General features: G+C 60.0%; 2 protein-coding genes across 3 annotated transcripts; both read right to left on the reverse strand.

Moving 5' to 3' along the window:
• Positions 1 to 212: 212 nt before the first annotated feature.
• LOC121336913 (extracellular fatty acid-binding protein-like) lies at positions 213 to 4,110 on the reverse strand. Its single transcript, XM_041406544.1, has 7 exons — positions 3,569 to 4,110; positions 3,069 to 3,208; positions 2,520 to 2,590; positions 1,823 to 1,933; positions 1,223 to 1,324; positions 965 to 990; positions 213 to 368 (listed from the first exon to the last, which is right to left on the reverse strand). The coding sequence occupies exons 1-6, from the start codon at positions 3,662 to 3,664 to the stop codon at positions 965 to 967; spliced, it is 546 nt and encodes a 181-aa protein (XP_041262478.1). The 5' UTR covers positions 3,665 to 4,110; the 3' UTR covers positions 213 to 368.
• Positions 4,111 to 5,273: 1,163 nt separating this feature from the next.
• Positions 5,274 to 10,744, reverse strand: LOC121336910 (lipocalin-like). Of its 2 annotated transcripts, XM_041406538.1 has the most exons (7): positions 10,580 to 10,744; positions 9,527 to 9,666; positions 9,368 to 9,444; positions 9,137 to 9,250; positions 8,831 to 8,932; positions 8,624 to 8,649; positions 8,200 to 8,365 (listed from the first exon to the last, which is right to left on the reverse strand). In XM_041406538.1, the coding sequence occupies exons 1-6, from the start codon at positions 10,676 to 10,678 to the stop codon at positions 8,624 to 8,626; spliced, it is 558 nt and encodes a 185-aa protein (XP_041262472.1). In that variant the 5' UTR covers positions 10,679 to 10,744; the 3' UTR covers positions 8,200 to 8,365. The 2 variants fall into 2 exon arrangements, with proteins under 2 accessions (XP_041262471.1, XP_041262472.1); XM_041406537.1 differs by lacking the exons at positions 9,137 to 9,250; positions 9,368 to 9,444; positions 9,527 to 9,666; positions 10,580 to 10,744 and adding exons at positions 5,274 to 5,962; positions 6,242 to 6,306 and having other exon boundaries at positions 6,500 to 8,365; positions 8,580 to 8,649; positions 8,831 to 8,902.
• Positions 10,745 to 12,263: the final 1,519 nt, after the last annotated feature.

A 12,263-nucleotide genomic window follows, 5' to 3' on the forward strand; every position in this document is an offset into this window, starting at 1 on the left:
CTGCACCCTTTGCCTTACCTCTCTCTGGCCTGGTTCTGCCCCTCTGGGAGGCACCCAGGAGGGAAAATCTTGTGGCTTTGAAACTGCCCTCACTTGGGCAAGCTCAGCTGGGATCACTCCTGGCTGTTCACCATCCACAGCCCCCAGGAGGACAACAGGAGGGACCACAGGGCCCAGCACCCCAGGTTGTCCCCACAAAGCTACACTAAGACTTGGGGAGGATTTCCGTTTATTTGGCAGAAAGCAGGGACTGTGTCAGAGTCCTGACAACAGAGCTTAGAAGAAGGATGGTGGAGCAGGAGTCTGGAGCTTCAGAGCATGGGTTTTGCGTTGCTTGGCAGGAGCATCCACAAGCCAGTCTGCACTTTCTGGAAAACAAGTGGGAGAGGTGGCATTGAGGTGAGAGCAAGGAGACGAGTGGGACTCTCCATTATGATCAGTGCATTCTTCTCCAGTTCTCCCCAGATTTGTAGGGTGAGGCATCTCCAGCAATGGAGTTCTAGTAACCCCTACAGCTGTGTGGTGGGAAAGCACAGGCTGGGGGGAAACAGCAAATATGGTTTGCATGGTGAGACACCAACCCATTCTGGCCAGGTTTGCCAGTCCACAAGCCCAGGGTCCCTTTGGCAGGAGCCAGTGTCCTGGCCCTCAGTGCTCAAAGGGCTGGGCAGACATTTCTCTGGTGGTTTCAGCTCACATGCCCATGTTCAGTGCCAGGCACTTCCCACTGGGGGTCTCTGGGCACTGCTTCTTGGGAGTCCCTGGGTACTGCTACCTCGGGTCCTGCTGTAGAGCAATATCCAAAGGAATGGTCCTACCTGTGTGTAAGCTCCAGCACCAGTTCAAACAGCTCAACCCCAGAGGAATTCAAAGAGTTCTTGGTGGCCCTTGCCTTGGGGGCACCAAGAAGGTCAATTTCCAGGAGAGAACATTGCAAACACCGTTTTGCACTACAGCAACTCACCTACGGTTCACCAAGTCTGCAATCCTCTGTGGAAACAAAGAAAAAGCCTAAGTCTGACACTGTGGTCTGAATAGTCCCATTTAGCACCCAAAATAGACTACTCAGAAGGAATTTGTGGGTTTTTTCTTGCTCAGTATGCCCAGCCAGAGCATCGCTGGCTGCCAGCACTCCCTCCTGCCAGCTCAGGCCACGAAGTGGTGGTACTGAGGGCTGAGCTGGTCCCTGCATGTCCCTGTATTGGCCCTGGGCAGTGCTCACCCTGCCTGGGCAAAATCCAGATTGTCTTGTCGGTGAAGCCATTCAGCTTGGCAAGTCTCCTGAACAGCAACTTGATTTTGGGTCTCACCCACTGGGTTCTGCCTAAAGACAAAGACATGAGTTAGCTCCAGGCTGTGCCTGACCCTGCATCTCCTGGGAAGCTGGTGAGTGTGTCCAGCTGAGGGTGGGATGGATGGCAGTCCCTGGGAGAAGGCTGGAGGCACTGGTGGAGGTTCTGGAGAGCAGTGGTGGCCAGGCACGTGAGGCACCCCACCCAGGATACAAGATGAGCCAGAGTGTTCCTCTTGGAACACTCTCTTGGCTCCTGTCCCCACTGATTCTGTTCTGCCTGTGCAGCAGGACCCTCGCTCTCCACCCTTCTCCACCAAGCAACTTACCCAATGCCATGGACTTGCAGCACAGTGCTGGGAGCCTGAGCTCCAGCCTCTCCTGCCACCCCAAACACTGCTCCTTCCCTGCCACACAGGTAGTCCCTGCTCCGCTCCTGCACCTCGCCCAGGGCAGGAGTGGAGAAAGAATGTCCCCTGGCTCCTGGCCTTGCAGGACCCTCAGAGCAGCTCACCACTGCTGGCTACGCACTGTAAAGTCTCAGCATGTGCAAGGTCTTCCCGTCTTTCTCTCTGGTGGCAAAGACAACCATGTAGGAACTGCCGTCGGTGTCCACCAGCCGCACCGTCTTATTGCCTCTGTCTGCAAAAGGATGTGGAGAAAAATTAATTACCTTCTCCTGGAAACCCCCATGCTGCAAAGGGGCTGTAAAGAGCATGAAGCCCACCAAGCCTGTCTTTCCTCGATATCTGCCCATCCTGGTTTTCCCTCTTGCTAAGGCTCCTCTGAAAGCCTGGGGAGCCCACAGACCTCAGCAGGGCAGAGGGATGGGGAGGCAAGGACAGAAGGGGCTGTGGATGGTCAGTGCAGGCTGTTGGCCAGTGTCAGACTGCTCCTTGGGCTGGGAATGGTGGAAAACCACTCCTGCTCCATCCCTTGGGAACATCCACTCACAGCCTCTTTGCAGAAGGAACCTGCTTTTCCCTAGGGTTTAAGCTTGGTCTCATTGTGTTTATCTCAGAGGGAGGGATTGGGGGGAGTCTGCCATGCTGCTGGGCCACCAGCCCTGGGATGTAGCTGGCACCTGGATGCAGAGAGATGTCCCACCCAGGACACAGGAGGGGCAGGCAGTCCTGAGGGCCATGTCCCCAGGAACAGCCAGCTGCTTCGGACAGGGATGGTGGGACATGCCTCTACCCTGCCCGAAGAACCAGGCACCCCCACTCACCAGTGCTGTAGTATTCACCCGGGCTGTCTGTTGGCTTGTAGATTGATTCAAACTTCATGCATCTTTCAGGGCTGCAGAACAGTGAAGGATGCTCCAGCTGAGGTGAAGTGACTCCCTCTCCCCTCCCCTGTTCAAGGGTCACTACCCCAGGTGTGAGACTTGCTGTTCAGAGATGGGATAGTGTGGCCAGGAAGGGACAGATACCACCCTTGGAACAATGGGTACCTGGGCTGGCAGGAGACAGTGCTGGCACATGGGGATTATCAATGCCCTCACTCATGCTCTGAGCTTCTGGGATGAGGCTGGTTCTGCTGGGAAAGTTGTAATTGTAGGGTCCCGTCCCACCCTCTGTGGTGGCACTGGTCCTGGCCAGTGTTGCCCTGAGCCTGCCCTAAAGACGGGGTGCCCACAGCTGTCCCAAGCCCCTGGTGTTCCTGTCTCAACCCCTGCCCAGGTCTTTGGTGAGTGCACTGAGGTGGAGACCCACCAGTGAAAGTCTAAGGAGGAGTTTGGTAGTGAAGCCTGTGGAGAACAGCATGTGGGACTTACGTGGGAATTGCAAAGGAGACCTTCAAGTCACCATCCTGCAGGACCTCAATGCTGGCCATCGCCATCTTCAGGTGGTCCTTATTTTGGAGATAGCTCTCGGAGTCAGAGGCCATAGCAGTGATGTACCACGTCCCTGCAATCTGGCAGTGAGAGCAAGCTGTGAGTCCAGAGGAGCAGTCTAGAGTGTCCCGTCCTCAGGGACCAAGCCAGGACAACGTCAGTCCATGGAACACCCACATCCTGTCCAGGCAACAGAATTCCCTTAGGGACACCTATGCAGGAGCTGGGTGACTGTCCTCACCTGGGCGTGTCAGCAAAGCAATGGTGGCTGTAGTCACCCCAGCTGTCCCCAGTACCAAAACACCTCTACAGTCCTCCCTGCTCTGCTGGTGACTGGAGAACAAACCCCTTCCCTTCCCTTCCCTTCCCTTCCCTTCCCTTCCCTTCCCTTCCCTTCCCTCCCCTCCCCTCCCCTCCCCTCCCGGGATGCTGAGGGTCACCTTGCTCTCGTCCGGCTCCGCGGTTCCCAGCTCCCCAGCCTGCACACGCAGCAAGCACAGCAGGACCATCCCCAGGCTCAGCCCCACGGTCTCCATCTCGCCTCAGCTCCTCTGGCTTCCCCCGTGGGATGGGGAGCGGAGCCGGCGCTGTCGGATTTATAGCTCCGTGCTCCGTCCTCCGCCGCCCCCGCTGGAGCGGTGCCGAGCCCACGGGAACGCTCTTGGCCTCGGCTGGGGCAGAGGGGTGGATCCGAAGGGCAGCAGTCAGCCAAGGGTGAGCAAACCCCTGGGGCGGAGCGGGGCTTGTGCCTGCCAGCGCCAAAACGGAGTTACAGGAACCGTTGCACCACTGCTGAAATTCGGGATTTCCCCCGTTTTTTTAGTTCTTGTGAAAGAACAAAGCGAACGCTTGTTTCCCAACGGAAAGCTGCCGGAAGGCTGCCAGGAGGAGCGGGAGGTTCTTCCCGGCACCGGCCCCGGGGCAGCCCCGTTGTCCGGCTCACCGGGGCCCTCGGTGACCCGTTTTTCTGGCCGGGCTGAAACGTGCCCCAGGGCAGCTGCTGGGATCCTGCCCAAACCCAGCCCTCCGCAGGCACAGCCTGACCTCTGCGAGCCGGCTGCATCCTGAGCAGGGCGGGCAGAAGACGGGGCTCATGTCGCTACGGGAGTGTGTCCCTCCTTCCCGGAGTGTGATGTGCCCTGTGGCCTGGCTGTGCCAGGCTCCTGGGGTCACCGGCCCAACACCTGCCTGGGCACTGAGGGGCTGCGGGGCAGGGAGGCAGAGCGGGGACCAGGGGCTGCCCTCGCTCTGCAGGAGGTGGAGGCAGAAAAAAACTGCCCTTTGGGCTCATGGCAGCATGGCCTTGCTTTGGTGAGACTGGGGGACCAAGGGGGGTGACAGGCATGTGGGTCCCAGTCCTGCCATAGGCAGCCCTGGTGCCACCCCACTCCCATCTGGGTGGCCTGGGAGAGGACTGAGCAGGGAATGGGGTTTCCTGGGGGTCTCCCTGCAGGCAGCACTGGGCAGCCTGACTGCTTAATCCTGTCTGCCCAGAGCTACTGACCACCCAGCTAGGCTGTGCAAGCCCCTGTCCATCCTGGCTCCATTCTTCCCTGCCCTGGCAGCTGTTCCCCTGCATCTTCCCCATCCTCTGCTCCTCATCCTCCCCATGCTGGGCACAGCAAACATCATATCCAGGGAGCCCCCTAAAACCTGTGGGGGCCTGACAGGAAGGGTCAGCTCCAGGACTGTTTGGTTCAGGGTGCCTGGGGACTGTGGCAGTACCCTGCTCCTGCCAAAAAAGCACCAAGCTCTGGGGTAGCTTCTGCATCTATTTATTTAGGAGGTTGAGGGTGATCCTGGTATGGAGCAGGGGGTCTGGCAGAGCCTGGAGGATGGGAAGGAGCACCACGTAGTGGGGTGCAGAGCCCATCGTCCACTAGGTCTGGAGGACACATGGTCCTTCAGCTGCAGAGGCAGGACAGGCAGATGACTGGTCAGAGCAGGGCAAAGCCAAGGTGACAGAGCCCCGAGGCAGGTGGGGGATCCCCCAGGGCCTGCAAATCCCTGCTCAGCCCAGGCCATGCTGAAAGGGAGTCGCAGCTTTCCCTGGCCACACTCACCTGATGTCCCCAGTACATTGATCTGTTGGAAAGCAAAGAGAGGGGGGGAGTGTGCAATTGGCAGCAGAGGGGCCTCAGCTGCCACGCTGTGCCCTTGGGCCACTCACCCGACTTGGGCAGGATGGCCAGCATGTCCTCGGTCAGGCCCGTGGTGGGGATGAGCTCCATGAACTTCTGCAGGAGCTGGCTACTCACATCCTGCTCCCTTGCTGCAGCCACACACCAAAGTGGGGGCTGGTGAGTACAAGGAATCCCAGCAGCCAGCCCCACACTGGGGGTCCAGGTACTGCGGGGCAGCAGCTGGAGCCCAGGGAAGGGCCAAGGTGAAGCAATGAACATGCAGGGTGGACACCAGGCAATGCACAGCTGCCCTGGGCTGGCAGCAAAGGGGCACAAGCCCCTTGGGATCAGCGACCCATTTGTTTGGGGTGGTATGGGGTAGCTGGCAGGCTTGGGCTTGCACACTTCAGGGGGCTCTGGTTTAACCCTCACTGGAGATTTCTTTAGTGCAAAGTTTCATTCACCCCAAAATTAATTCCCTAGGTGATGGACATGGGGTGCTGCTGGTGGTGGCCCTGGCTCGTGGTGGGAAGCCCAGCCCCTGCCCGCTGGTGCCCCCATCCCTTCCCAGGAGCCAGGTCCCCACTCCCAACGCACTGAGGAGCTGCAGTGCCATGCTGGGCTCTGCCTCGCTGAGCTGGACCTCGCGCAGGACAGCGTAGTGGCTGTAGTCTGTCTCCATCACGCTCAGATTCCTCTTCTCTTGTGCACCTAAGGACCCCAGAGGTGACCAGCTGGGTAACATGGTACAGTCTGAGCCGTGCTGAGGCCCACAGCTCAGTGCTCAAGCCTCAAATTTGCCTGAGGCGTGTATGAGGAAGGAACCCCTGCTCAGTGTGGAGGAACCAGGTGCCCACCCACCCACAATCTCTTGCTGAGTTGTGGAGGCAAAGGGGCCAAGCCCACCTCCCACTACTCCTGAGGCATGGGGGCTGGGGATGCCCTCTGTTTCGGGGTACCCATGGCTCCAAAGCCCCTCTCCACACATACCCATGTAGTGCCCTGCCTGCCCGCTCTGCTGGAAGAGCAGCTCAAACTTTTGGCATTTGTCCATCCTGGAAAAGGAACATGAAAAAGACAAATGTGTCTGGACACCACATGGGAAGGCAGCAGGGTGAGATGGGCCCAGCCTGCCCAGGGGGATGCACTGAGGCAGAAGTGGGCAACCCAGAGCAGTGGGGGAGTTGCTGTGGAGGGGAAGGGAGTTCCCAGCCCTCAGGGAACACGGTGAGCAGGACAGACACTTACAGGGGCCACACCAACTTCATGGCCAGGTCCCCTTCTGGTGTGAAGCTGATGATGGCCACGGATGACTTCATCCCATCCTTCATCTTCAGGAAGATGGAGCAGTTGGAAGCAATGGCTGTGACATGCCACACCCCTGCAAACTGCAGCAGGGCGTCACCAGTGGAATTTGGAAAAGTTGTGGGGACCTGCCAGGGGGACCTGTGCTCCTCCATAGGGGACTGGAAGCCCACTGCAGAAATTTGCCAACCTGCAGTGGACCTGCCACTGTCTGTGGGGACTGTCACCCTCTTCAGAGACCTGCCACCATCTGTGGGGATCTGCCCTCCACCGTGGAGAACATGACAGCCCACTGCAGAAACCTGCCACCCTCTGTGGGGACAGAGCCACCTGGGGGCAAACATGGGGACCTGCCACCTTCCTGCATGCAGAACACCCTGTCCTACCCCATGCTAAGAGTACAGGTGCAGCACCTGGCCCATGTTCCCTGGGAAAGTGCCACACACTTGCAGACATCATGGCCCCACATGCTGGTGTCCTTGCAGTGGGGCTGTTGTTGGCACTGGATACAGCAGCCAGGACTAACCTGGTTTTGCAGAGGCTCTCCTGGAAGCTGCCCTGGAGCTGGCTCAGTGGTGGGGCTGGCAGGTGCCCAGGGGTGCAGCACAGGCCCCCTGCCCCAGCCAGCCCCTCCAGCCCAGGCAGGATGTGCCAGGCAGCACCCACTTACCTTCTTGGTGTCCAAGTCTGGCTGCACAGGGAGCTGGGCCCCTGCCTGCAGCCCACAGAGCAGGGCCAGAGCCAGGCTGGGCAGTGCTGCTGTCATCCTCACCCTGGAGTGGATGTGGGCAGGAGAGGCTGCACCCACTTTATAGCCCCCACTGCTGGCAGCACTCCTGCCCACACCAGCTTTATGCAACAGGTTACACAAGAGCAGGGATAACCTGGCTTAGGTGACAGTGCTGGCCCTGTCCCCCCAGTTCCAGATGAATGCAGCCTTGTGTGAGACCCAGCCCAGAGCACGCCCTGTGTATAGGGAGGAGTGTGACATGCATCCCAGGGTCCCGCTCCTGGCTGTTCCCATTGGTTCTGGGGTCTGTCAGTGGTGGGATGGATCCTGCCTCTGGATCCTCAGTGCCAGAGAATGGTTGTGTTGGTGTTCTACCCCAGGCTAAGCCACAGCCTTGGTGCCCTCAGAAGTGGTGGTGGCTTCTTAGGCTGGTGGCAGCAGGCTCAGACGCCACTGCTGGAGAGGGTCTGAGTTCATGGGATGGAGCCCAGGAAGTGGCCAGGATCAAGCCACACCCAGAGCTTACAGACATCCTTCTTCTTCATGTCCATCCTTCCCCAAACTTCTGGAGACCTCCTGATTGCCCATTGCCCCATTCCCATGCTGCCAGCCTGCTCTCCAGCAGGAAAACCAAGGCAGGGAGGTTGGGGGAGCCCAGGGTACCCAGGGGGCAGAGGGGGAGCAGATGCCCCAGTGGGTCCTAGACTCAGGGACCCCTTTTTGTGGGACAGGGCAGGTTCAGTGGCCAGGCAGCACCACAGGACAGGGCTGTGAGTGCACATGGGGTCTCAGCCCAGCAGCTCCATAGCCAGGAGCTGGGGTCAGCCCTGACCACTAACCCCAGTCCCAACCCTATTGGCCATGCTTTCCCCTGCCCATTGCCTTCTTTGGGCCTGCCCCACAACAATCCAGCAGGCAAGGGCTGTTTTTTTTACGGGCTTTAATTGAGACAGGGATACAGGTGTGGGTTGTGAAGCCAGGGAGCAAAGGCTGCTGCGGTGTAGGGGGCCAGATGGGCAGGGTAGTCACCAGCTCCCGGTGCTGTTGGGGCTCGGGCTGGCAGCAGCTGGTGGGTCTGCCTGGAAAAGATGGGGGGTGAGCATGGGTGAGCTGTGGGAGACCAGGTAACACACAGGGCGGACATGGGCCTGGCTAGCCTCACACCGAGTGGGTAGGCACTTTACAGGGTGGGTGGGGGATCCCCAGTCAATGTGAGGAGAGCAGCAGCCCAGGGAAGGGTTGTGGAGGGGCTGGGGGCTCTGTGGGGTGATGTGGCTTTAAGCATCCCCATACCATCTGGCAGGGCTGGTCTGAGCTCCAGTGAAGGCAGGACTCACCTAAGCAGCATCTGCCATGCATTTGTCTGCAGGAGGAAGAAACAGGGAGATCAGCTCCTCTGGGGGCTGTGGGAACTCAGCCCCCCGATGGATCCTGAATGGGGCACCCCATGGCTGGCCTCACAGAGAAGCAGGGACAAGCCAGGAGGGTCTCCTTCTCAGTCCCCCGTGGTATCTCACCCCCTAGTCCCTGACTCTCAGTCTCACCCGTCTGCGGCAGGATGAGGATCTCGTCGTCTGTCAGGCCCTGCTCCCTGGAGAACCGGGTGAACATCTCCAGGCGTTCAGGACTCAGCGCCTTTGTCCGGCCTGCAGCCAAGAGCAGGGTGAGAGGCAGTGCCCCCATACCCACCAGCACAGGGGCACAGGCAGCCCTGCAATGGGGTCCTGACCCAGCCATCATCCCCCCAAGGTCACCCCAGCTTGGGAAATGACCCTAACCCTGCCCTTCTCTCATGGAAAAGACAGACACCCGGGGGGCATGGACAGCACGGGGTCCCAGGGCAGACGTACTGTAGAGCAGCACCATGGTGGAGGAACCAGTGCTCTTGGAGATCTGGGTAGCCACCAAGGCGTACTCTTCGTAGTTGGTCTCCACCACATGGATGTTGTGCTTGCTGCCCCAGCCTGTGGGGAACATGGGGCACAGCTCAGCCCTGAGCTCCAAATCAGCCACAAGGCAGGAGCAGGGACAGCAGGGCTATGAGCACGTCCGGGGCTGCCCCACGGAAGCTGGGCACTCACGTGGGCTGGTGTAGATGAACCGCCCTGGCTGCTCTGTCTTGGTGTAAAGACTGTTCCTCGTCACGCACTGGTCACCCCTGGGAAGCAGAGCAGCAGAGGATGCACCAGTGGCCACTCCCAGTACCCCCTCCCCACTCACCCTCTCCCCATGCCCCATACTTGGGGTACGTGGAGGTAACTTCCAGGTTCCCCTCTGCAGTGGTGGAGATGATGGTGGTGCACATCTTCATCAGGTGCCGCTTCTCCTTGAACCAGTTAGAGTTGGAGGCCAGGCCAATGCTGTACCATCTCCCTGTGAGCTGCACACAACCTCCACTCAGCCCCAGCTGGGCACAGACCCTGTCTCACACCTCAGCCCCCACCAGCCCCTCTGGCAGCCCATTCCCTACAGCAGGACAGCATCCCAGGGTCCTCATTTCACAGGGAGCTGCTACAGCTCTTGGCAACAAAACCCCAGAACAAGGAAATCTCTGTTTAATGACATGTCCTTCACTGCCCTTGGGTGTTCCCTTCCTCTTCACCCCAAGCCCAGGGAGTGTGACAGGACTGCCTGGCTCTGAGATACCATTTCCATCCATCTGGGTGTGTGAGGATGGGTCAGGACACTGGGTCCAGCATGGCTCATTCCAGTCTGGTGTATGGAGCCAGCAGTGTGATGCCCCTGAGGGGAGCTGCCCGCCTTGGAGAGCAGCTGTGCTGGGATCACCCTCGCAGCACATCCCAAACCCTTGTCCTTGCAGGAAGTGCCTCCTGCCATCCCCATCACCTCCTGGGGTCCCCCAGGACCTTTCCAGGGGAGAAGGGATGTAGGGGATGTAGCACAGCAGCCCTTGTTTTTTTGTGGCCCTGGGCTGGGGTCTTTGTTGGGGAGGGTTTCTCATGGCCCCATCTCTGTGCTGTCAGACTGAGATTGCATTTCTCACTCTCCCCTGCAAGATCCCTGTGCATCCACACCCACTCCACAGCACAGCAGCAGCTCGGACCCATGCCTGACCCAGGGTTCTGGCCCTCAGCCTGGAGCCTTGGTGCTGGATCCCTTCCAGAGACACCAAACCCAGGTGCTGGGAGGTCCCCAGGATGGGAGGCTGCATGTGCACCAGTGCAAGCCTGGCCCTCACCCACCTGCACCACCCCCTCCCCACATTTTCAGGGCAAGAATCCCCCAAAACACCCCAAACCTCCACAGAGGTGATACCGGTTGGCCTGGGTCACCTTGTCCTGCTGGAAGTCAGCCTGGACAGGAATGCTGTCCTGGGCATGCAGTGTCCCGAGCAGGGCCAGTCCCAGGATGCCGAGCAGTGTGGTCTGCATGGCAAAAGCGAGCCGAGCCGAGCTGAGAGCTGGAGGCAGAGCGCTGCAGTGCTGGAGAGCTTGTCGAGCCCCTATTTATGGTCAGGCGTTGCGGGGCCCCCGGGGAGCCAGCCCTGCCTCCCCCCGTGCCGTTATGCAAGCTGGAGCAGGACAGAGCACTGAAGCCAAAGGGCAAGCAGGGGATCCTGTGAATGCTTCCCTCCTGTTGATATGACATATTTGCTCCAGGGTGCCAAACTCCTCTGCAGTGAAAACAGCCAGCGGCCAGCACAGTGGCCGCCCTGCCCCCAGCTGCCGGGCTAGGACGGGGAGCAGCCCACGGAGAGGGGCCAGCGCTGCCCCATCCACACAGGGTGGCCTCACTCGGACCCGGAGTGGGACTTCGGTGAGATGGAGGAAATGTCCAGTGCCTGCCAGGTCCCAACCCAACCCACAGGACTCGACACCTGCGTGTGCTCCTGCAGGATGCCCTTGCTTTGCCTTGACTCAAGTACCTGCATCACCCAAGGAAGTATCTCTGCTGGCCTTAGCACCCTTGGGGTGCGTCCCACTGGAGAGCTGGGGAGCCCCATGTTCAGCTCCCTGGGGACCAGCATGCAGCCAGATGCACCCTAGAACTTGACACCCCACTCGCCCCACCACCCTGCACCCTTTGACAAGAGGGGCTGGAGATACCCTCCCCCTTAGTTTGGGGTCACCAGTGGGTAACTTAGGAGCCTCCCTCAATCTGGGGACGCCCCTGCAGGGTGAGGGCAGGGGATGTGTGGTGGGTGCCAGCAGCAACGCCCATGGGTCTGGCAGGGTTTGGGCAGGGCTGGCCATGCCGGGCAGAGCCGCAGCCCCGCGGCGCAGCCCTGCCAAGGTGCTTTACGTAAGGAGCATGTTTTCAGAACAGCTGGTTTTCCCCTGGCAGCCCCCCCTGCACATTCCCTTCCCCGCGCCCCACTGCGAGGCCGCCCTGCCCTGCACACCCCGCGCCTGCCCGGCCCCGCGGATTTATGAAAACAAAACAAAAGCTGAGCAGGCAGGACTGGACATCACGAGAGCCTGGCTGGGGCCTCGTATGCTGGGCTGCGGCTCAGTCTCCCCCGGAGCTCACCCTCAGGGTGCTGGGGGGAACTCTCTCCGTTGAGCACAGAAGCAGGGAACACCCGGGGTGTCACTGGCACTGCAGCAGGAATACAAAGTCCCCCCTGCTGCCACGTACCCCCAGCTCCCTGCCCAGGTGCCAGGAGGGGGTGCCCGATGGATATCCGGGTGGTGCTCGGCTGTCCTGGGGGGCGCAAAGCTGGGAGCCAGCCCAAGGACCTGGGTGTCAAAGCTGGAGCACTTGGGGGCACAGGGGAACACCAACGGTGGTAAGGGGCAGAAAGAGCAGGGCTGGGGGCAGGATGGACTGTCTGGGCTGTGGACACAGACCCTTGGGCACAACCTGGGTGTTTGCACCCAGAAATGGTTTAGCCTCAACGACGGATGGGCTGAGCTGATATGAAGGGTGTGGAGAATCCTTGGGGACCGGCCGAGCTCCCCGGGGCTCTCCCCTTACTCCCTTATTCCCCTGTCCGGTGCAAGCACTTCGGGGTGC

The sequence above is a fragment of the Onychostruthus taczanowskii genome, unplaced genomic scaffold (genome assembly GCF_017590055.1).
Source record: "Onychostruthus taczanowskii isolate IOZ18803 unplaced genomic scaffold, ASM1759005v1 scaffold25, whole genome shotgun sequence".
Taxonomy (NCBI): Eukaryota; Metazoa; Chordata; class Aves; order Passeriformes; family Passeridae; genus Onychostruthus; species Onychostruthus taczanowskii.